At 39.1% G+C, this 26,805-nt stretch overlaps 1 protein-coding gene across 1 annotated transcript in view; it reads right to left on the reverse strand.

Annotated features, from left to right (window-relative positions):
• Positions 1–26,805, reverse strand: part of FREM1 (FRAS1 related extracellular matrix 1) — a 175,628-nt gene that overhangs the window by 130,485 nt on the left and 18,338 nt on the right. The window contains exons 7-9 of the mRNA XM_060155088.1: positions 11,525–11,656; positions 9,091–9,435; positions 3,138–3,280 (exon numbers count right to left, since the gene is read on the reverse strand). Coding sequence (XP_060011071.1) covers positions 3,138–3,280; positions 9,091–9,435; positions 11,525–11,656 — 620 coding nt within the window. The remainder of the gene's footprint in view (positions 1–3,137; positions 3,281–9,090; positions 9,436–11,524; positions 11,657–26,805) is intronic.

The following is a 26,805-nucleotide window of genomic DNA, read 5'->3' on the forward strand; positions in this document are numbered from 1 at the left end:
ATGAGAGATTATTACAAGCAACTATATGTCAATAAAAGGCAGCCTCTTCAATACGTAGTGCTGGGAAAACTGGACAGCTACAGTAAAAGAATGAAATTAGAACACTTCCTAACACCATACACAAAAATAAACTCAAAATGGATTAAAGACCTAAATGTAAGGCCGGACACTATAAAACTCTTAGAGGAAAACTTAGGCAGAACACTCTATGACATAAATCACAGCAAGATCCTTTTTGACTCACCTCATAGAGAAATGGAAATAAAAACAAATAAAAACAAAAATAAACAAATGGGACCTAATGAAACTTAAAAGCTTTTGCACAGCAAAGGAAACCATAACCAGACAAAAAGACAATCCTCAGAATGGGAGAAAATATTTGCAAATGAAACAACTGACAAAGGATTAATCTCCAAAATATATAAGCAGCTCATGCAGCTCAATATCAAAAAAAACAAACAACCCAATCCAAAAATGGGCAGAAGACTTAAATAGACATTTCTCCAAAGAAGATTTACAGATTGCCAACAAATATATGAAAGGATACTCAACATCACTAATCATTAGAGAAATGCAAATCAAAACTACAATGAGGTATCACCTCACACCAGTCAGGATGGCCATCATCCAAAAATCTATAAACAATACATGCTGGAGAGGGTGTGGAGGAAAGGGAACCCTCTTGCACTGTTGGTGGGAATGTAAATCGATACAGCCACCATGGACAACAGTATGGAGGTTCCTCAAAATTTAAAAATAGAACTACCATATGACCCAGCAATCCCACTACTGGGCATATAGCCTGTGAAAGCCATAACTCAAAAAGAGTCATGTACCACAATGTTCATTGCAGCTCTATTTACAATAGCCAGGACATGGAAGCAACCTAAGTGTCCATCAACAGATGAATGGATAAAGAAGATGTGGCACATATATATAATGGAATATTACTCAGCCATAAAAAGAAATGAAATTGAGTTATTTGTAGTGAGGTGGATGGACCTAGAGACTGTCACATAGAGTGAAGTAAGTCAGAACGAGTAAAACAAATACCATATGTTAACACAAATATATGGAATGTAAAAAAAAAAAAAAAAGGTTCTGAAGAACTTAGGGGCAGGACAGGAATAAAGATGCAGATGTAGAGAATGGACTTGAGGACATGGGGAGGGGGAAGGGTAAGCTGGGACGAAGTGAGAGAGTAGCACTGACATATATACACTACCAAATGTAAAATAGATAGCTAGTGGGAAGCAGCCGCATAGCACAGGGAGATCAGCTCGGTGCTTTGTGTCCACCTAGAGGGGTGGGATAGAGAGGGCGGGAGGGAAACGCAAGAGTGTGGGGATATGGGGATATATGTATACGTATAGCTGATTCACTTTGTTATAGAGCAGAAACTAACACACCACTGTAAAGCAATTATACTTCAATAAAGATGTTAATAAATAAATCTTCCAAATAGAAAAAATAAATAAATAAATAAAATGAATGTAGAGATGTTGGTACACAAGTCTGAGCTGGAGAATATTTAGGAGTCAAAAAATAGGCGATACATGAAAACAGAGCAAAAGTCTTTCTGTTTCTCTCTTTCTCTCTCTCACTCTCCCTCTCTCCCTCCCTCCTTTTCCCCTCCCTCCCACTCCCCACCCTCCCTTTCTTTCTCTCTCTCTCTCCACCCTTCCCTTCTTTCTTCCCTGCCTCCCCTGCAACATAGACTAAGAAGATGAATAAAAGTAGAGAAAAATATGATTATGACTTCTTTAGAAGCCCATCCATCATGGAGAATAACTGGATCTATAGAATTCAGCCTGACATATTTGCCAAGATTTAAAAATAATTTTATTTCAATAAAGTTTTCATTACTGTGGTCTTTACTGTAGAGGAAACTGACATCTATGTGGGTATGAAAAATATGCCCTATAAAATATACAATAGCAGAAAAGGAAAAAGGAGTCCTGAATTTTCTGTTTTTAAAAAGGCCTATAGTTTGCTAAAAACGATACAGTATTCTCGTCAGAAACATAGCTCAGTTTGAATGGATACAACAAAAGATTTAGAAATAAATCCTATTCATAGTTTCCATTTTGGATTATCAAATCATCTAAGGCCTCAAGCAAAAATGTAATCTAGAAATGGCATAATTTTATGCATTGATGAAAAGAGGAGGCTGTTATTTATAAAGGAATTGATTTCTTTTCAGTCAATAAGCAGGTGAATTGAGAATTTTCTGATTCATTTTCCATTCCCTCTTAATAGGAGCACCTACTTCCTTCAGTTTCTGGGCTCTTCCATTTGTTACCTTTATCTTGGCAGACAGATGAATAGCTCAATCATCTATGCATTGGCTAATGTCAGTGACCATGACACTATGAGATGATATTATATCACCAATAGGGACACTATATGTAGTGGGTACCACTTATTTTCAGAAGCCTTTTTTTCCATCCTTACCACCAATCATCCTCTTCTTGCAAGGAGTCTACCCCTTTAGAGTTGCCCAGACCCTTCCTCATCTGTAATTTGTATAGGATGATGGCTCCTTAAGCCTATTTTTGTATTCTATATATTTAAATAATATCCTTGAGTGGTAGTAAAACTCTTAGTTCTTCAAAAGCAATGATAAATAATAGCTAATATATTTATTGAGTACTTACTATGTGCCAGAAAGTTCTCAATACTTACATGTATTACGTCACTTACCCTCACAATCACTTTATAAGGATGTTGTTTTACAGATAAAGAAACTGAGTCACAGGTCAGTTAATGTCAAGAGCAGGACAAAAACAAAGACAGTCTAACTACAGAGCCTATGTTTTAACCACAACACACAAAATAAGTCAGTGGGTTTTTTTGTTGTTATTGTTATGAAGCAAGCAAATTTTGTGAGGTGCTCTTTACAGAAGGGTCTGATGGTTAAATAACCCTGGAAACACTGCATACATGGTAATTTACATAACTCTGTGGAAAAGTAAGAGAGCAGTTATGTTGCAAAGAAACTGACTTAATTTTGCTTACTCCATTGCTTCTCAAACTTCGAGCTTTGAAATCTGTTTTCCTGTAGTTTCTAATTACATCTTCTAGAACTGATATCTGTGGACAAGACTTTGGGAAAGAGTTCAGAGATGGACTCTTACCTGTGGCTCTGAGAGATTTGGAGGTTCATGGCTGTCCCACAGGACAAATTCAAATGAATCTTCAAAGATTTCTCCACCAAAATGACGATAGTAGATGATGCCATTGAACAGATCCATCTGAAGGAAGCCAGGGACAGGATAGCCTATTGGGTCCACAAAATATCACATACCTTTGTAACAGTCTGCCAGGTGTTGGGGTATAATGATATTGGATTTATCTCCAGAAGTTTTCTCAGTCTAGTATGTTGTATGTACCCAAGGAATCCTTTTTTTAAATTGAAGTATAGTCGATTTACAATACTGTGTTAGTTTCAGGTATACAGCAAAGGAATTCAGATATACATATATATATATAGAGAGAGAGATAGATATAGATATAGATATATCCAGATTCTTTTCCACTAAAGATTATTAGAAGATACTGAATATAGTTCACTGTGTTATACAGTAAATCCCTATTGCTTATCTATTTTATGTATAGTAGTTTGTCCACGGAATCATTATTAAATGCTTTTATCAAAGCTTATAAATAATAAAGCAGAAAAATTAAAGTACTACATCTGCCTTAATATATAGAAAAATTAGCATTAGAAAAATATTTTCAAGAAATAGTCTTAACATCAGCCAAGATGGCAGAGGAGAAAGACCCTGAGCTCACCTCCTCTCATGGGCACACCAAAATCACAACTATCTGCAGAACAGCCATCAGTGAAAAAGGCCAGAACCTACCAGAGGAGAGCTTCTACAACTAAAGATATAAGGAAGGAACAATAACAAGATGGGTAGGAAGGGCAAAGTCACAAAATAGTCAAGTCCCATACCGCAGGGTGGGCAATCCACAAACAAGAAAATAATTACAACTGCAGAGTCTCTCAAAGGACTAAGAGGTCCAAGCCCCAGCCCAGGGGTCCTGCACTTGGGAAGGTGAGCCTCCAGGGCATATGGCTTTGAAGGTCAGTGGGGTGACTTCTGGGAGTCCCAGAGGGCTGGGGGAAATAGAGACTTCACTCTTAAAGGGTACATAAAGAAGCTCTCATGCTCCAGGACCCAGGGAAGAAGCAGTCATTTGATAGAAGCCTGGGTGAGAGTCACTTGCTGATCTAGGAGAATCTTCTGGAGAGACAGGAGGCAACTTCAGCTCACCCTAGGGACATAGACACTGGCAACAGCCATTTTGGGAACTTGTTCTACCACATGGATACTGGCACTGGCAAACGCCACAGTGGAATCTTCTCTTTAGCTTATTAGGGTGAAGACCCAGCCCCGACACAGCCCACAGGCCTGTAGACTCCAGTGCTGGGATGCCTCAGGCCAAGCAACTAACTGGGTGGGGACGCAGCTTTACCCACCAGCAGACAGGCTGTCATAAGACCTCCTGCATGAACAGCTGCTTCTGGACGTTGCCCTGTCCACCAGAGAGCTCAGGATCCAGCTGCACCCACCACTGGGCAGGCGCCAGCTCCAGAATAGCCTGGGCCCCAGCCCCACTCTCCAGGGAGCCTGCGCTAGCCTCCAGACTAGTTTCATCCACCAAGGGGCAGACACTAGCTGAAAGAAAGCCACAGACATGCAGCCTGCAGACAAGACCTGCCCACTAATAGGCCAGGACCTGCATGGGGACCAACTGGACCGTGGTCCCGCCTACTAGTAGACCAACAGAAGCTTTAGGACTCCCTGGACCCTGCACCCAACTGTGTCAGGAAGTAGTCCCACCCACCACTGATCCAAAACCAGCTCTAGGACCCCTGGGTCCTGTAAGCAGACTTCAGGATCTGGCTCTGCCCACCAGTAGGCCAGCATTAGCCCCAGGACCTGGTTCAACACACCAGTGGGTGGGTAACAGCCCTGGAGTCTCCTGGACCTTGACTCAACCCAACAATGAGCCAGCACTAGCCCCAGTGCCCCCTGGGGTTCTGTAGTCAGCACCACCTTGTGACCCGGTCCCACCAACCAGCAGTCAGCAACCTCCACACAAGGCAGGACCTGGCAACCAACTGGACAGGGGGCAAATCAACCCTACAAGACTGCCTACATAGTCAGCCCACCACAAGAGAAGGACACAGTCAGTCCTCATTGGGGGAACCCCTAGAGCATATAGCTCAGGTGATGAGAGGGGGATGTGCTGCTGGGACACATAGGATGTCTCCTTCAAAAGGCTACTTCTCCAAGATTGGGAAATGTAACTAACCTACCAGATACATAAAAATAAAAACAGCAACCTAGGCAAAATAAGGCAACAAAGGAACAAACGTGTTTCTAACAAACAAGATAAAACCCCAGAAGAAGAACTAAGTGAAGCGGAGATAGGCAATCTACCTGAGAAAGAGATAAGGGTAGTGTGATGATAAAGATGATCAAAGAACCCAAGAAAAGAATGGATGCGTAGAACAAGAAGTTAGAAGCCTTTTAACAAAGAGTTAGAAAATATGAAGAACAACCAAACAGAGATGAAGAATACAATAACTGAAATGAAAAATACAGTACAAGGACTCAACAGTAGACTAAATGATACAGAGGAAATGACCAGGAAGCTGGAAGACAGAGTAGTGGAAATCACTGATGCTGAACAGACAAAAGAAAAAAGAATGAAAAGAAATGAGGACAGCTTAAGAGACTTCTGGGACAACCTCAAGCACACTAATATTCACATTATAAGGGTCCCAGAAGGAAAAGAAACAGAGAACCTATCAACATATTTGCAGACATAATAGATGAAAACTTCCCTAACCTGGTAAAGGAAACAGATATCTAAGTATAGGGAGTACAGAGAGTCCTATACAGGATTAATTCAAAGAGGAACACACCAAGATATACTGTAATTAAAATGGCAAAATTGGGACTTCCCTGGTGGTCCAGTGGTAAAGAATCAGCCTTCCAATGCGGGGCATGCAGGTTTGATCCCTGGTCGGGGAACTAACATCCCACACGCCACGGGGCAACCAAGCCCACACACAACAACTACAGAGCCCACGTACCCTCTAGCCCACTCGCCACAACTAGAGAGAGAAAACCCACATGCCACAACTAGAGGGAAGCCCGAGCACTACAATGAAGAGACCGCGCACCATAATGAAAAGATCCAGAGTGCCTCAACAAGGATCCCGTGTGCTGCAACTAAGACCTGACGCAGCCAAAAAAAATAATGATAAGGAAAATAAGTAAGTAAAATAAATATTTTTAAAAATATTAAATAAAATAAAATGGCATAATTAAAGATAGAGAATATTAAAAATGGCAAGGGAAAAGCAACAAGTAACATACAAGGGAACACCCATAAGGCTATCATCTGAATTTCAACAGAAATTCTACAGGCCAGAGGGAGTGGCACAATATATTTAAAGTGATGCAAAGGAAAAACCTACAACTAAGAATATTCTACCCAGCAAGGCTCATGTTCAGATCTGATGGAGAGATCAATAGCTTTACAGACAAGCAAAAGCTAAAAGAGTTCAGCTTAACAAGAAATGTTGAAGGACTTCTCTAAGAGAAAAAGAAAATACCACAACTAGAAACGTGAAAACTGCAAAAGCAAAATGCTCATCTGTAAAGGCAAACAAACACACAATATAAAGGTAGTAAATCATGCACACACACAGATAGGAGGAAGATTAAGAGACAAAAGTAGTAAAATCATCTACATCCACAATAAGCAGTTAAGGGATATACAAAAAATTAGATGTAATATATGACATCAAAAACAGTAGCTGTGAGGGGAGGAGAGTACAAATGCAGGGTTGTTAAAATGCATCTGAAATTAAGAAACTGATGAAAGAAATTGAAAACAACACAAACAGATGGAAAGACATACACTGTTCATGTACTGGAAGAATTAAAATTGTTATAACGACCATACTACCCAAGACAACCTACAGATTCAATGCAATCCCTATTAAAGTATCAAGGGCACTTTTCACATAACTAGAACAAATAATTTTAAAATTTGTATGGAAACACAAAAGACCCTGAAGTGCCAAAGCAATCTTGAGAAAGAAGAACAGAGCTGGGAGGAACTGCACTATCTGACTTCAGACTGTACCACAAAGCTACAATAATCAAAACAGTATGATACTGGCATACAGCAGACACATAGATCAACAGAACAAAATAGAGAACCAGAGATAAACCCATGCATTTATGTTCAATTAATCTATGACAAAGGAGACAAGAACATACAATGGAGAAAAGACAGTCTCTTCAATAAATGGTGCTGGGAAAACTGGACAGCTACATGTAAAAGAATGAAATTAGAACATTCTCTAACACCATATAAACAAAATAAACTCAAAGTGGATTAAAGACCTAAATGTAAGATCTGAAACCATAAAACTCCTAGAAGAAAACAAAGGCAGAACACACTTTGACATAATTTATAGCGATTTTTTTGGATCTGTCTCCTAAAGCAAAAGAAACAAAAGCACAAATAAACAAATGGGACCTAGTAAAACTTAAAAGCTTTTGCACATCAACAAAACAAAAAGACAACCTATTGAATGGGAGAAAATATTGCAAATGATATGACCAATAAGGGGTTAATATCCAAAATATACAAACAGCTCATACAACTCAACAGCAAAAAAACAAACAACCTGATTAAAAAATGGAAGAAGAACTGAGTAACCATTTTTCCAAAGACATACAGATTGCCAACAAGCACATGAAAAGATGCTCAACATCACTAATCATCAGAGAATTGCAAATGAGATATCACTTCACACCTGTCAGAATGGCTATCATTGAAAAGAACATAAATAACAAATATTGGCAAGGATGTGGAGAAAAAGGAACCTTGTACACTGTTGGTGGGAATGTAAATTGGTGAGCCATTGTGGAAAACAGTATGGAGGTTTCTTAAAAGACTAAACATAGAACTACCATATGTCCCAGCAATTCCACTCCTAGATATATGACTGAAAAAAATGAAAACACTAATTTGAAAAGATATATGCACCCCAATGTTCATTGCAGCAGTATTTACAATAGCCAATACATGGAAGCAACCCAAGTGTCCATCAACAAATGAACGGACAAAGAAGATGTGGTGTGTATACACACACACACACACACACACACACACACACATACATACATACAATGGAATACTACTCAGCCATTAAAAAGAATGAAATTTTGCAACAATGTGGATGGACTTAGAGGGTATTATGCTAAATGAAATGTCAGAGAAAGACAAATAATGTATGATATCACTAACACATGGAATCTAAAAAATACAACAAACTAGTGAATATAACAAAAAAGAAACAGACTCACAGATATAGAGAACAAACTAGTGTCTGCCCATGGGGAGAGTGAAGGGGGAGGAGCGATACAGGCATATAGGATTAAGAGGTTCCAACTACTATATATAAAATAAATAAGCTTCAAGATATGTTGTACAACATGGGGAACATAGCTAATATTTTATAATAACAATAAATGGATTATAACATTTAAAAATTGTGAATCACTATGTTATACACCTGAAACATAAAATATTGTACATCAACTATATCTCAATTTTTAAATAATTAATTAAAAATAAAATTAAACATGTTTAAAAAAAGAAACAGTCTTAAGTAAAACTGCTTGATACCTATTTTGTCAAGCTCCTGACCTACCTACTTCAAAAAGTAGTTATGAAATTATTCTAACAAAATGTAAATAAATGTTATTCATGAAATTTCTTTATCAATAATGTAGAATAGGTCAAACATATCCTTCAACCTTATTTGTTCTCTTACCTTGCATAGCAGACTTAATTTTTCATGATGTAATGGTTATCTTGAGGCCCAGCTCTGGAACTTTCTAGATTCCATATGGATAGATCAACTTAACCTAAATCTCAGGCTTCCCATCTACGAAATGGTATTAATAATAATAGAATCTTACCTCATAAACTTGATGTCCCCCTTAGCACAAATTCTGACACAAATGATCTTAACTGCCCAGAACTTACCTATCAGTCCTGGTGCTGGCTTCTTCATGATCTCTCCAGCCTGCGGGGGTTTCGTGATATTAAAGAAGATGTAGTCATCACTGGAGTCCATGTCTGAAGCTCTCAGCTTGGAACCCTGGATCAGTATGGTCTGCCCCTCCTCCAGTTCAATCACAACATTGGTTATGAGGAATGGTGGACTATCATCTTTGGGCAAGATGTTGATGGGAAACTTATGTCGGATGCTGTGTTGGCCGTCGAATATCCTGAAGACCACAAAGTCTTTGGTGGAGTCACTGTCGTCATGATGATATTGAACGACTCCAGCCTGAAGGTCAGCCACGGTGAAGAGAAACCCCTTCCCCCCTGATGGAAAGAACAGAGGTGGACCGGAATGAAAAAGGTGTGGAGGCAGCAGGTTAGTGAAAGCAGCACTGCAGGAGAGGGTGTGAAATGGAAAGTGGTGCAGCCAATGCTTCCCTCGCCTGGAAAAACCATAGATTGTTTAGTGGGTTCTGGGGCTCCAAAGACCTGGTTTTGAATACTGGCTGTAATACTTATTAGCTGGGTGGACTTGGGCAGGGTATTTAATTTATTTGAGACTCATCTCTAAAACAGAGATAATAATACCTACCTAACATTCCCTCTTAAGGATGAGAGAACTCAAACAACAGTGTACCTACAATAAGTATTAATTGTTCTTCGACTCATTATCATCATCTGACAGCACTTCTTAGAGTCGTGGTCTCAAACTAGCAGCATCAGCACCATCTGGGAAGTCATTATAAATGCAAGTTCTCAGGTCCTACCCCAGACCTACTGAATTAGAAATTCTGCTGGTGGGTCCCAGCAATTTATGTTTTACCAAGCCCTTCAGGAGTCTAATGCATGCTAAAGTTTGAGAATCACTAGCTTAATGAGCAAGAGCTAGAGCTCTGGTAGCAAATGGCCTGGGTTCGAATCCCAGCTCGGCCATTTTCCAGACAGACAAGTCAACTTCTCTAAGGCTCAGGTTCCCATTTGTAAAGTGAGTGTAATAGTACCTTGCTTCATAAAGCTGATGTGAGATAAAGTATGTAGAATGCTTTGTACGATCTGGCACAAAGTAAATGCTTAATAAATGTTTACACTATTTTCTTCCTCTGAGCCAGAACATCATTGCATTATGGGCTATGACTCTCCACTTCGTTTCTATAGTACTGATAAACATTGCTTCACTCTGCACAAACTATTACAATTCTTGATGGCAGGTGTCCTATTTCTTTCCCCACTCCATATGGTTTTATGGATTAAACATGAGTATAATGAACACTATGAGTTACTTGCCCAACAGGAACTTTCTGTTTCTTCCTCAGTACAAGAATCCTAGTTTTATTTAGAATGGTAACATGACTATTTAAAAATACTCAGGTTCCCAGACTCTGTTGCACCTAGGGGGATAGTATGTAACTTGATGAGAGATATAATCAGACTTCATTGTATCAGCCTCCTAGGAAAAGTGTAAAATAGAGCAAACTTAGATGGCCTTATTTTTTTTTATTGTTCCTTCTCTTTCTTCCTTCCCCTAACACTGATTAAAAGCCTAGAGGTGTAGGCACCATCCTGTGACCACTGACAGAGCAGAAAAGAGCCGCTGGCGTCATGGATACAGAACACCTACCTCTGTGCAGCTTGTCACGAGGAGAGAGTGACTCCTGAATTTTTAAGCTGCTGTAGTTGGGTTTTCCTTACATGCAGCTGAACATCCATCCTAACTAATACATCCAGCTTAAGCTAAACTCCCATTGTCTTGGGATTAGGCAAGAGAATTTATCATTTTGATTTTATTTTTTTCAGAATTTCCTAATCACAAACAATGATAAATAAGAGCTCTCTTTCTACTTTACAGTTTGGCAAACTAAGAGGATAATAGAATTAAATCCTCTGAGCTCATTACAAGAAATGGACTATATTATCATTAAGTATGGATATTTTTATTAGGGCCATTACCTTGTTAACTACCATCCGTATAACTATAAATTCATTTCTTTTAAACCACAGCAACTGCTACTAATACCATAATAGCATAATTGTTACTAACTAATTAAAAAACATAAGTTTTTCTGTTTTTCACTGCATTTCTCTGAAGCAGAGAAATGAAAGATTTTGTCTTTGAACTGGGATAAGATAATCAGTTAAGGAGTATATTTAGAAGGAGCCCTACATGGCTCCAGAAAGCAAATCTGAGATTTAAACAATGACTCAAGTACAAAAGTCCATTCATAAAATGTCATCCATTGATTTGAGCATCCTAATACAAAAGCCAATGGTTTCAAGATCTCTGGATCTGGGGATTATGATAATTCATTTAGAAATGAAGCCCAAGAGATACTACACATATCCTGTTAAATATGATTTGCTTTTGGAGAAAATACTTCTTGGGTTTTTTTCTAAGTTACAAAGTTTGTTCATTCACCTCTCAGAGTAAGCTGTCCATGCTGCAGGCCATCCACAATGACTACCTGGACAGCATGAATGTCATCATTGTCAACAATCTGAAACTGTTCCCAAGTGATGGCCCGAGACTGTCCCTCTAGGAGATTCAGACCTACAAGAGAAAGCACAAAAAGTGTCCTGGAAAGTTCTATGACATGCCAAGATGCCTACTTTAAGACAAGATTAAAGAATTTTCACTCACAAAACTAGGTAAAAACTGTATCTTTAAAAGCTTCTCGAGAAACTGGAATTTAGTGTTTATTTTAAGTAATATTTTTACTATTAGGACTATTGACTCCAACCTGACAACTGGTTCCTTATGACATATCCTTTAGGGGCATGATGGTGCCAAAAATAAATATTAGAAGGAAATAACAGATGTTATGCTCACAGTGGTCTCTAGTTCAAAAAGGTCCACAAGGAATTTTTCAAAGGCTGCATTCACATATTTTAAGTGGGCAAGAGTCAAAAGTGCTTTTACACATAAATTATAAGAGCATAAGTGTCCCACGGGATAGAGAATTCAAGTGGTTAAATACACAAATACAGAGTTACTGTGCTAGGGAATATTTAATGATGTCAGACAGGAAAGGTCTGACACTTTATAATGAGGGCTGTGTTTTAATCTAGACTCTAATAAGGAAGGGACTTTTGTAACTAAAGAAGTTAAAAATAAAACCTTCTCCTTGGACCCAGCACGCTGGAGGGAATATGGGGAGAGAATGCGTGCTGCTCAGAGCAAGAATACAGATTCCAGACTGAACACTGCCGTTAGAGACAGGCAGCATCGTCAACCATTCCCATTACCCAGTAGAGCTGGGGGCCAACAGACTGAAGAGACTCTCGAAAAGGAGCAAAGCCTTTTAAAGAAGCAGGGTGATGAAATTTAAAGACAGTGTACTGGTGGACCCAGTTAATGCTTCCCCTCAAATCTACCCAGCTCCCCTTCCTCCTGATGCTGACCACGTGCCTGCTTTCTAGCTGCAGCAGCTCCAATAGGCTTCCCACAGTCCCCACATTGTAAAGCCCTGGCTGCCACCACTGCCTCATCTTCTGATGTTGCTGCCCTCAACTGCCCACCAGACGAGGTTTTGGCGTGAACTTCCCTGTGACCATGGCCAGGTCCCACACCATGGGACTCAAGGAGTTTGTACAGTGGCTGTTAAGCAGAACCAGGTAACACAACCTAGGCATGTGGGGAGTTAACATCCAGTGAGGCAAACTGACCAGGGTGAGAGAGGAGGTGGAAGGAACTGACATGTGTTTGTTCACACTTTCTCAACCCCACCCCTGACTCTTCCCACACAGAGTGGGTTCATCTCCTACTGGAGATATCAGCACTATCGAGCACATCAGCTTTATTTTCTTGTAAACCTATGACCATCTCAGTTACACCACCTTTTTATTTGCTGCCCCCAAACCCCCAACTTCCCTTCCCCTTACTCTAGTTTTCAGTAAAGCGTTAGTGCATGTAATCTGCCTAAGGGGCTGTTTGCTATGGTACCTGGGCTAAGACATATGGCATATTGAAAGAAAGAGAGAAAGAAAGGAAGTAAGGAAGGAAGGAAGAAAGGGAGGGAGGGAGGGAGGGAGGGAGGGAGGAAGGAGGTAGTGGGGGAGAGAGAAATAAGGATGGGTAGAAGGAAGGGAAGCAGGGAAAGAGGGAGAGAGGGAGGACAAGCACATATAAAGAACCTCTGCGACTAGTAATGAGGGTTTTGAAGCCAAAAGTGCACAGTACAGCACAGGACAAGGCATCATGGGATGCAGGAGAGGAGCAAGTGAGAACACTAGAAATTTATATAGCAAGATAGTAATGGTGGTTATGTCTTCGTGGTGAAGTAATGAGTGATTTTATTCACTCATTATTATTATCATTATTTCATTCATTTATTATCAATATTATCATTATTTATTATCAATATTATCAATATTGATAACATCAATATTGATAATTATCAATATTATCATTATTTATTATCATTATTTCATTCATTTATTCATTACTATTAACTCATTATTATTTATCCTACTTATTGTGCTTTCCAAGTTTTCAATGATGAACTTAAGTTCATAATAAATAAAATTTCATTTAAAAAAGAATTCTGGTGTCCAAACTAGTCAAAACCAGATTTGGAGCTCTTAACAAGCCTGGTTTCACAGATCACACATACACATGCAGACCATTAAGTCTCTACACTCAAGCAATAACGTAATTAATATTTGATTATTACCAAACTCTAGATCACTAATTCATTCTTTTCTCTCATTATCCCTCAAACAGAGGTAGAGTAGTACGGAGAGGCAGATTATAAATCAAGGATGCCCAACCAACGTTGTCCATCTCTACTGAAACTCACATACATACAAATACACACACACGGTATGTTACCCATGTGCAAGCACACACACAAGCACGAGAGGTAATCAGTTTAAGCTGCCACCTGAGTATTTAAATCACACAGATATTTTCTGTGTTAACTGAACCTACCAACACTGTTTATAAGTATGTTTTGAATGCTCTTGATGGTATTAATGGGAAAGGAAAAAAAATCTTCATTTACATTTCACATTTACATTTTATCTAAATATATACATTGCATTTTAAATCTACTCAGGAATGAGAGGCAGTGCAAAGCCTTCTTTTAAAAGAAATAAAGCAGGAGGAGGTCAAGATGGCAGAGTAGGAAGATGCAGAACTCACCTCCTGTCCTCCTCCCACCCCTGTGAATGCATCAAAAATACATCTACATGTGGAGCAATTCTCACTGGAAATGGACTGGAGACTGACAGAAAGACCCTTATGCAACCAAGGCTATAAGAAAGATCCACATGGAGTTGGGTAGGAAAGGAAGAGAATCAATCAGGTTGGGACCTGCACCCCTAGGAGGGGACACAGAAGAGGAGGGGGATTACAAGGATGGAGATATCCCTGGGGAGTGGCCTGAACCACATACTGGGTCCCCCAGCCCTGGGGTCCAACAGTGGGAGGACAAGTGCCCTTAGAAGGTTTGAAAACCAATAGGACTGACAACAGGGCTGTAAGAAATCTAGACTCTGCTCATGAAGAACACACACATTCTCGCTCACTCCCATGACAAGAGAGAGAAAGCAGATTGAAACTGCCCAGGACTCTGGCTGGTTTCCCACAACTGCCTCAGTGCGTGCCCTGGCCCATGCCAGGCACCCTTTCCAACCCCTCTTGCTCTGAGGCACAGTTCCCCACTAGAATCAGGGCTGCCACAGCTGAGGAGAGTGCACAGTTGCGGGGGAGGGAGCTGGCTTGAGCCCAACCCAGGGTTTCCGCTCCAGCTCCAGGGTGGTGTTGGCCACTGAGCAGAGGAGAAGCTCCCACTCACACCTGGCTCTGGCTCTAGCTCCTCCATCTCCAGCCCCAACCCCTACAAAGTTGATAGCTGCCAGCATGCTCTGGGGAAAGACATGACTTATGTTCACACCAGATCAAGCTCTCCTGTGAAATCCACTGGGAACACACAGACTGTATAGGGATGCTCTCACACAAGGACACACATTAAAGACCAGGATAGGTAACTTTTACCTAATTTTATAGAGACAGAGAAAGTTAACCAAAACAAGAAGACAGGATTTTATTTCAAACGAAAGAAGGAAAAAAACCTGAAAAACCAACCAGTGAAACAGAGATGAATTAATTACCAGAAAAAGAGTTTAAAGATTAGTAATAAGAATGTTAACTGAACTAGGGAATAGATGAACTAGAAAATATGAAAAAAAACAGTCAAAACTGAATATACAATAACTGAAACGAAAAACATACTAGAAATAATTAATGACAGACTAAGTGATACAGAGGAACACATAGTGTTCTGGAAGATAGAATAATGGAAAACATCCAATCAGATAAGCAAAAAGAGAAACAAATTTTTAAAAATGAAAACAGTTTAAGGGACAGTTGGAACAACATCAAACATAATAACATTCACATTACATGGGTCCTAGAAGGAGAAGAGAGAAAAAAACGGGGTCAAAATTTATTTGATGGAATTATAGCTGAAAACTTCCCAAACCTGAAGAAGAAAACAGATATCCAGGTACAGGAAGCATAGAGCATCCCAAACAAGGTGAAATCAGAGAACCACACCAAAACATATCATAATTAAAATGGCAAAAGTTAAAGATAAAAGAGAATTCTAAAGGTAGCAAAAGAAAAACAAAGAATCACATACAAGGGAACCCCCATAAGGCTACCAATGGATTTTTCTGAAGAAATTTTGCAGGCCAAAAGGAAGTGGCATGATATATTTAAAGTGCTGAAAGGGGAAAAACCTACAACCTAGGATATTCTATCCAGCAAGATTATCATTCAGAATTGAAGGAGGGATAAAGAACTTCTCAGATAAGCAAAAACTAAGAGTACATCAACACTAAACCAATTCTAAAAGAAATGTTAACAGTTCTTCTCTAAGTGGAAAAGAACAGGCTACAACAAGAAGTAAGAATCTGTAGGAAAGGAAAAATCCCACTAGTAAAAGCAAATATATAGTAAAGGAACACAAGCATACCACTAAAGAAAATCATCAAACACAAGGGAAGCAACTAAAAGAAGAAAAGAACAGAGAGGAACAACAAAAAGAATCAGAAAACAAGTAACGAAGTGGCAATAAGTACATACCTATCAATAATCACTGTAAATGCCAGTGGACTTAATGTTTCAATGAAAAGACCATACGATGGCTGATTGGATTAAAAAAAACACACACACAATAAAACCCAAGATCCATTCATGTGCTGCTTACAAGCGGTCCACTTCAGAGCTAAAAACACACAGACTAAAAGTGAGGTGATGGAAAAAGATCTTCATGGAAATGACAAGAAAGTAGGGGGTAGGCATACCCATATCAGACAAAATAGACTTTGAAACAAAGTCTTACCAAAAGACAAAATGGGCATTATATAATGATAAAGGGATAAACAGAAGAAAAGGATATAACATTTGCTAACAAATATGCCTAATATAGGGGCAGCTAAGTATATAAAGCAAATATTAACAGACATCAAGAGAGAAATTGACAATGATACAATAATATTAGGGGAATTTAACACCTCACTTACATCAATGGACAGATCATCCAGACATAAAGTCAACAAGGAAATAATAGTCTTAAATGACACTTTAGACCAGTTGGACTTAACAGATACCTACAGGATATTTCATCCAAAAACAGCAGAATACACATTCTTTTCAAGTGTACAGAGAATGTTTTCCAGGATAGATCACATGGTAGGCTATAAAACAAGTCTCAGAACATTTAAGAGGATAGAAATGATATCAAGCATTTCTTCCAACTACAATGGTATGACCAGAAATCAATTGCAGGAAGAAAAATGAGAAAAACACAAACACGTGGAGACTAAAAAACATGCTACTAAAAAAACCAAAGGGTCAATGAAGAAATCAAAGAGGAAATCAGGAAATACTTTGAGAGAAATGAAAAAAAAAATAAACCCACAACTTTCCAAAATCTGTGTAACACAGAAAAAGCAGTTCTAAGAGGGAAGTTTATAGCAATACAGGCCTACCCTAAGAAACAAGAAAAATCTTAAAAAACAACCTACCCTACTACCCAAAGGAACCAGAAAGAGAAGAACAAAGGAAGCCCAAAGTTAGCAGAAGGAAGAAAATTATAAAGATCAGAGAGGAAATAAATAAAAATAGAGACCAAAAAAAAATAGAAAAAAAATCAATGGAACCAGAATCTGTTTTTTTGAAAGGTTAAACAAAAACAATAATCCTGTGTCCAGGTTCATCAAGAAAAATAGAGAGGACTCAAATAAACAAAGTAAGAAATGAAAGAGGAGAAATAATTGATATCACAGAGAAAAAAATCATAAGAGAATAATACAAACAGTTATATGCGAACAAATTACACAACCTAGAGAAAAAGGATAAATTTCTAGAAACATACACTCTTCCAAGACTGGATCAGGAAGAAATATTCAATCTGAACAGATTGTGCACCAGTAGTGAAACTGAATTAGTAATTAAAAAAAATTGTTTTTTAAATAATAAAAAAAAACTGCCAGTAAACAAAAGCCCAGGATTGACAGCTTCACTGGGTAATTCTCCCAAACATATATAAAAAAACAGCTAATACCTATCTTTCTCAAACTATTTCTAAAAAATTGAAACAGAGAGAACTCTCCCAAATTAACTCTACAAGGCCACCATGAATCTGATACCAAAACTAGACAAAATTACCAGCCAATATCTCTGATGAATATAGAGGCAAAATTCCTCAACAAAATATTAGCAAACCCAAATCAACAATATATTAAAAGGATCATACAACATTATCAAGTAGAATTTATTTCAGGTAAGCGAGGATGGTTCAAGATCCACAAATCAATCAATACGATACACCACATTAACAAAAGGAAGGTAAAAATCCCATGATCATCTCAATAAGTGCAAAAAAAAGGATCTGATAAAATTCAACACCTTTCATGACGAAAATTCTTATCAAAGTTGGCATAGAGGGAACATATGTCAACATAATAAAGGCCATTTATGACACATCCACAGCTAACATCATACTAAACAGCGAAAAGCTGAAAGGCTTCTTGCTAAACTCAGGAACAAAACTAGGATGACCACTCTCTCTACTTCTATTTAACACAGTAATGAAAGTCCTAGCCACAGCATCCAGACAAGAAAAAGAAATAAAAGGCATCCAACTGGAAGGGAAGAAGTAAAATAGTCACTATTGGGCTTCCCTGGTGGTGCAGTGGTTGAGAGTGTGCCTGCCGATGCAGGGGACATGGGTTCATGCCCCGGTCCGGAAAGATCCCACATGATGCGGAGCGGCTGGGCCCGTGAGCCATGGCCGCTGAGCCTGCACGTCCAGAGCCTGTGCTCCGCAACGGGAGAGGCCACAGCAGTGAGAGGCCCACGTACCACAAAAAAACAAACAAAAAAACCGTCACTATTTGCAGATGACATGATACTATATATAGAAAACCTTAAAGCCTCCACCAAAAAACTATTAGAACTAATAAGTGAACTCGGTAAAGTTGCAGGATACAAGATTAATATACAGAAATCTGTTGCTTTTCTATAAGCTAATAATAACCATCATAAAGAGAAAACAATCCTTTTTAAAACTGCATCAAAAAGAATAAGATACCTAGGAATAAACTTAACAAAGAAGGTGAAAGACCTGTACTCTGAAAACTACAGAAAGCTGAAAGAAATTGAAGATGATACAAAGAAATGGAAAGATAGCCCATGTTCATGAATTGGAAAAATTAATATTGTTAAAATGTCCATACTACTCAAAGCAATCTACAGATTTAACGTAATCCCTATCAAAACACCCATGACATTTTTCACACTAGAACAAATTATCCTAAAATTAACATAAAACCATAAAAAACCCAGAATTGCCAAAGCAATCTTGAGAAAAAAGAACAAAGCTGGAGGTATCATGCCCCCTGACTTCAGACTGTACTACAAAGCTATAGTAATCAAAACAGTATGACACTGGCACATAAACAGACACATAGATCAATGGAACAGAACAGGAAGTCCAGAAATAAACCCACACACTTATGGTCAATTAATCCATGACAAAGGAGGTAAGAATATACAATGGGAAAAAGAAGTGGTGCTGGGAAAACTGGACAGCTATATGTAAAAGAATGAAATTAGGACATTCTCTAACACCATACACAAAAATAAACTCAAAATGGATCAAAGACCTAAATTTAAGGCTGGACAATATAAAACAGTTGGAGGAAAACACAGGCAGAATACTCTTTGACATAAATCACAGCAATATCTTCTTTAATCCACCTCCTAGAGTAATGAGAATAAAAACAAAAACAAATGGGACCTAATTAAACTCAAAAGCTTAGGCACAGCAAAGGAAGCCATCAACAAAATGAAAAGACAGCCCATAGAATGGGATAAAATATTTGCAAATGATGCGACTGACAAGGGATTAATCTACAAAATATACAAATAGCTCACATAGCTCTATGTCAAAAAACAAACAACCCAATCAAAAACTGGGCATTAGATCTAAATAGACACCTCTCCAAAGAAGACATAAAGATGGTCAATAGGCACATGAAAATCATCACTAATTATCAGAGAAATGCAAATCAGAACTACAATGATGTATCACCTCACACTGGTCAGAATGGCCGTTATCAAAAAGTTTACAAACAATAAAGGCTAGAGGGGGTGCGGAGAAAAGGGAACCCTCTTGCACTGTTGGTGAGAATGTAAATTGGTACAACCACTATGGAGAACAGTATGGAGGTTCCTTAAAAAACTATAAATAGAACTACCATATGATCCAGCAATCCCACACCTGGGCATATATCGAGAGAAAACATTAATCTGAAAAGATACATGCACCCCAATGTTCACTGCAACACTACTTATAATAGCCAAGACATGTAAGTAACCTAAATGTCCACTGACAGAGGAATGGATAAGAAGATGTGGTACGTATATACAATGGATATTACTCAGCCAGAAAAAAGAATGAAATGATGCCATTTGCAGCAACATGGATGGACCTAGATATTACCATACTAAGTGAAGTAAGTCAGACAGAGAAAGACAAATATCATGTGATATCACTCATGTGGAATCTAATTTTTAAAAATGATATGAATGAACTTATTTACAAAACAGAAACAGACTTACAGATATTGAAAACAAACTTATGTTTACCAAAGGAGAAAGAAGGGGGGAAAGATTAAATCAGGAACTTGGGATTAACATACACACACTACTATATATAAGATAGATAACCAACAAGGACCTACTGTATAGCACAGGGAACTCTTCTCAATATTATGTGTTAACCTATATGAGAAAAGAACCTGAAAAAGAATGAATATATGTATAACTGAGTCATATTGCTGTACACCTGAAACTAACACAACATTGTAAATTATACTGTAATAAATTTTTCTGAAAAAAGAAATGTAAGTAAATAAATAAATAAAAAATGAGGATGTGGTAAGACTGCACCACTCTTTTCACATCTTTGGTGGTGGTTCTAATACCTGAGGTTCCCCCAAGGAATGTAGTATTGCTTTTGATTTATTATTTTTTTAGGCAAGTGAAATACCATATGCTTCCTTTGGTCTTTTAGACCATAATAGCCTTTATTGTAAGAGTCTGGGAGCTAAAGTGAGGATTCTACTATCTGCTGAGGGTCGCTATTTAAACTACCACACAGAAACTACAAAATAAACCATGAGTGATAATCAGGGTTCCACTGAGACCGCTGAGAGATATCCTGGTTAAAAATCCATTTATCTCCTAAACGCAGACTCCGTGAACTCCCACTACAATGGCATCCTGTGTCCCCAGGTACCAGTGTTGTTGCAAAGTCACTGTTCAATAATTCCTAGAAGTTTGAGGTAGTTGCCTAGTCTCAGTGTGCAGTGACCATGAAAAATGTCTACAGGTCCCACTGGGGAAGGGGAGTCCCCTTATATGTTTGTGATATTACTGAAGTGTCTTCCTCAAATGTGCCTGCCTCCTTTTCAAAGTGTTCTGGGTCTATAAAGTAAGTCAGTCTAGAGATTGAAGGAACAGTAACAGTTCCCTATACCACTGGCTCAATTCAGGCAAAGTCCTACAGTAAACCAGGCCCCTACACATAAGAGAATGAAATTATAACAATATCTCATGTCATATACAAAAATTAACTCAGAATGGATTAAAGACCTAAATGTAAGACTGGAAACCATAAAGCTCCTAGAAGGAAACATAGCAGAACACTCTTTGACATAAATCATAGCAATATTTTTTTGGATCTTTCTCCTAAGGCAACAGATACAAAAGCAAAAATAAATGATATCTAATCAAACGTAAAAGCTTTTGCACAGCAAAGGAAACCATCAACAAAATGAAAAGACAACTTACTGAATATCCAAATATAAAACAGCTCACACAACTCAACAGCAGAAAACCAAACAATCTGATTTTAAAATGGTCAGAAGGAGGAGCTTCAAGATGGAGGAAAAGTAAGACGTGGAGATCACCTTCCTCCCCAAAGATACATCAGAAATACATCTACATGTGGAACAACTCCACAGCACACCTGCTGAACACTGGCAGAAGACCTCGGACCTCCCAAAAGGCAGAAACTCCCCACGTACCTGGGTAGGGCAAAAGGAAAACCAGAGACAAAAGAATAGGGACGGGACCCGCACCAGTGGGAGGGAGCTGTGAAGGAGGAAATGTTTCCACACACTAGGAAGCCCCTTCGCGGGTGGAGACTGCAGGTGGCGGAGGCGGGAAGCTTCGGAGCCACGGAGGAGAGCACAGCAACAGGGGTGTGGAGGGCAAAGCAGAGAGATTCCCGCACAGAGGATCGGTGCGGACCAGAACTCACCAGACAGAGAGGCTTGTCTGCTCACCCGCCGAGGCGGGCGGGGCTGGGAACTGAGACTCGGGCTTCAGTCGGATCCCAGGAAGAGGACTGGGGTTGGCGGCGTGAACACAGCCTGAAGGGGGGCTAGTGCCCCACAGCTGGCCGGGAGGGAGTCCAGGAGAAAGTCTGAACTTGCTGAAGAGGCAAGAGAGTTTTTCTTGCCTCATTGTTTCCTGGTGTGCGAGGAGAGGGGATTCAGAGCGCCGCTTAAAAGAGTCCCAGAGACAGGCGCGAGCCGCGGCTAAAAGCGCGGACCCCAGAGACAGGGATGAGACGCTAAGGCTGCTGCTGCCGCCACCAAGAAGCCTGTGTGCGAGCACAGGTCACCCTCCACACCTCCGCTCCTGGGAGCCTGTGCAGCCCGCCACTGCCAGGGTCCCGTGATCCAGGGACAACTTCCCCGGGAGAACGCACGGTGCGCTTCCGGGTGGTGCAACGTCACAGCGGCCTCTGCCGCCGCAGGCTCACCCTGCATCCGTACCCCTCCCTCCTCCCGGCCTGAGTGAGCCAGAGCCCCCGAATCAGCAGCTCCTTTAACCCCGTCCTGTCTGAGCGAAGAACAGACGCCCTCAGGCGACCTACACGCAGAGGCGGGGCCAAATCCAAAGCTGAACCCCAGGAGCTGTGCGAACAAAGAAAAGAAAGGGAAATTTCTCCCAGCAGCCTCAGGAGCAGCAGATTAAATCTCCACAGTCAACTTCATGTACGCTGCATCTGTGGCATACCTGAATAGACAACGAATCATCCCAAATTGAGGAGGTGGACTTTGGGAACAACAATATATATATATTTTTTCCCTTTTTCTATTTTTGTGAGTTTGTATGTGCATGTTTCTGTGTGTGATTTTGTCTGCATACCTTTGCTTTTACCATTTGTCCTAGGGTTCTGTTGGTCCTTTTTTTTCCCTTTTTTTTAGTATAGTTTTCAGCGCTTGTTATCATTGGTGGATTTGTTTTTTGGTTTGGTTGCAATCTACCTTCCCTTTTAATACTTAAAAAAAAATTTTAATAACTTTTATTTTAATAACTTTATTTTATTTTTTCTTTCTTTCTTTTATTTTCTTCCCTTTTATTCTGAACCGTGTGGATGACAGGCTCTTGGTGCTCCAGCCAGGCGTCAGGGCTGTGCCTCAGAGAAGGGAGAACCAAGTTCAGGATATTGGTCCACAAGAGACCTCCTAGCTCCACATAATATCAAACGGTGAAATCTCCCAAAGATCTCCATCTCAACGCAAAGACCCAGCTCCACTCAACGACCAGCAACCTACAGTGCTGGACACCCTACGCCCAACAACTAGCAAGACAGGAACACAACACACCCCATTAGCAGAGAGGCTGCCTAAAATCATAAAAAGGCCACAGACACCCCAAAACAAACCACCAGACAAGGACCTGCCCACCAGAAAGACAAGATCTAGCCTCATCCACCAGAACACAGGCACTAGTCCCCTCCACCAGGAAGCCTACACAACCCACTAAACCAACCTTAGCTACTGTGGGCAGACACCAAAAACAACAGTAACTACGAACCTGCAGGCTGCAAAAAGGAGACCCCAAACACAGTAAGTTAAGCAAAATGAGAAGACAGAGAAACACACAGCAGACGAAGGAGCAAGGTAAAAACCCACCAGACCAAACAAATGAAGAGGAAATAGGCAGTCTACCTAAAAAAGAATTCAGAATAATGATAGTAAAGATGATCCAAAATACTGGAAATAGAATGGAGAAAATAAAAGAAACGTTTAACAAGGACCTAGAAGAACTAAAGAGCAAACAAATGGTGATGAACAACACAATAAATGAAATTAAAATTCTCTAGAAGGGATCAATAGCAGAATAACTGAGGCAGAAGAACAGATACGTGACCTGGAAGATAAAATAGTTGAAATAACTACTGCAGAGCACAATAAAGAAAAAAGAATGGAAAGAATTGAGGACAGTCTCAAGAGACCTCTGCAACAACATTAAACACACCAACATTCGAATTATAGGGGTCCCAGAGAAGAAGAGAAAAAGAATGGGACTGAGAAAATATTTGAAGAGATTATAGTTGAAAACTTCCCTAATATGGGAAAGGAAATAGTTAATCAAGCCCAGGAAGCATGGACAGTCCCATACAGGATAAATCCAAGAGAAACACACCAAGACTTAAACTAATCAAACTATCAAAAATTAAATACAAAGAAAAAATATTAAAAGCAGCAAGGGAAAAACAACAAATAACACACAAGGGAATCTCCATAAGGTTAACAGCTGATCTTTCAGCAGAAATTCTGCAAGCCAGAAGGGAGTGGCAGGACATATTTAAAGTGATGAAGGGGAAAAACCTAAAACCAAGATTACTCTACCCAACAAGGATCTCTTTACAGACAAGCAAAAGCTAAGAGAATTCAGCACCACCAAACCAGCTTTACAACAAATGCTAAAGGAACTTCTCTAGGCAGGAAACACAAGAGAAGGAAAAGACCTACAATACCAAACCCAAACAATTGAGAAAACTGTAAAAGGAACATACATATCGATAATTACCTTAAATGTAAATGGATTAAATGCTCCAACTAAAGACATTGACCGGCTGAATGGATACACAAACAAGACCCATATATATGCTATCTACAAAAGACCCACTTCAGACCTAGGGACACATACAGACTGAAAGTAAGGGGATGGAAAAAGATATTCCATGCAAATGGAAATCAAAAGCTGGAGTAGCAATTCTCATATCAGACAAAATAGACTTTAAAACAAAGACTATTACAAGAAGTAAAGAAGGACACTACATAATGATCAAGGGATCATTCCAAGAAGAAGAAATAATAATTGTACATATTGATGCACCCAACACAGGAGCACCTCAATACATAAGGCAAATACTAACAGCCATAACAGGGGAAATGGACAGTAACACAATCATAGTACGGGACTTTAACTGCCCACTTTCAGCAATGGACAGATCATCCAAAATGAAAATAAATAAGGAAACACAAGCTTTAAATGATACATTAAACAAGATGGACTTAGTTGATATTTATAGGACATTCCATCCCAAAACAACAGAATACACTTTCTTCTCAAGTGCTCATGGAACACTCCCCAGGATAGATCATATCTTGGGTCACAAATCAAGCCTTGGTAAATTTAAGAAAATTGAAATGAGACTAGATAACAATTACAGGAAAAACTCTGTAAAAAAAATACAAACACATGGAGGCTAAACAATACACTGCTTAATAACCAAGAGATCACTGAAGAAATCAAAGAGGAAATCAAAAAATACCTAGAAACTAATGACAATGAAAACACGATGACCCAAAACCTATGGGATGCAGCAAAAGCAGTTCTAACAAGGAAGATTATAGCAATACAATCCTACCTTAAGAAACAAGAGACATCTCAAATAAACAATCTAAACTTACACCTAAACCAATTAGAGAAAGAAGAACAAAAACCCCAAAGTTAGCAGAAGGAAAGAAATCATAAAGATCAGATCAGAAATAAATGAAAAAGAAATGAAGGAAACGATAGCAAAGATCAACAAAACTAAAAGCTGGTTCTTTGAGAAGATAAACAAAATTGATAAACCGTTACCCAGACTCATCAAGAAAAAAAGGGAGAAGACTCAAAATCAACAAATTAGAAATGAAAAAGGAGAAGTAACAACTGACACTGCAGAAATACAAAGGATCATAAGAGATTACTCCAAGCAACTATATGCCAATAAAATGGACAACCTGGAAAAAATGGACAAATGCTTAGACGTGTACAACCTTCAGAGACTGAACCAGGAAGAAACAGAAAATATAAACAGACCAATCACAAGTGCTGAAATTGAAACTGTGATTCAAAATCTTCCAACAGACAAAGCCCAGGACCAGATGGCTTCACAGGCGAATTCTATCAAATATTTAGAGAAGAGCTAACAACTATCCTTCTCAAACTCTTCCACAATATAGCAGAGGGAGGAACACTCCCAAACTCATTCTACGAGACCACCATCACCCTGATACCAAAACCAGACAAAGATGTCACAAAGAAAGAAAACTACAGGCCAATATCACTGATGAACATAGATGCAAAAATCCTCAACAAAATACTAGCAAATAGAATCCAATAGCACATTAAAAGGATCATACACCATGATCAAGTGGGGTTTATCCCAGGAATGCAAGTATTCTTCAATATACCCCTATCAATCAATGTGATACACCGTATTAGCAAATTGACAGAGAAAAACCATCTGATCATCTCAATAGATGCAGAGAAAGCTTTTGACAAGATTCAACACCGATTTATGATAAAAACCCTGCAGAAACTAGGCATAGAGGGAACTTACCTCAACATAATAAAGGCCATATATGACAAACCCACAGCCAACATCATCCTCAATGGTGAAAAACTGAAATCATTTCCACTAAGATCAGGAGCAAGACAAGGTTGCCCACTCTCACCATTATTATTCAACATAGTTTTGGAAGTCTCAGCCACAGCAATCAGAGAAGAAAAAGAAATAAAAGGAATCCAAATCGGAAAAGAGGAAGTTAAGCTCTCACTGCAGATGACACGATACTATACATAGAGAATCAAAAAGATGCTACCAGAAAACTACTATTGCTAATCAATGAATTTGGTAAAGTAGCAGGATACAAAATTAATGCACAGAAATCTCTTGCATTCTTATACACTAATGATGAAAAATCTGAAAGTGAAATTAAGAAAACACTCCCATTTACCATTGGAACAAAAAGAATAAAATATCTAGGAATAAACCTACCTAAGGAGACAACAGACCTGTATGCAGAAAAGTATAAGACACTGATGAAAGA

The sequence above is a fragment of the Lagenorhynchus albirostris genome, chromosome 7 (genome assembly GCF_949774975.1).
Source record: "Lagenorhynchus albirostris chromosome 7, mLagAlb1.1, whole genome shotgun sequence".
NCBI classification, from domain to species: domain Eukaryota; kingdom Metazoa; phylum Chordata; class Mammalia; order Artiodactyla; family Delphinidae; genus Lagenorhynchus; species Lagenorhynchus albirostris.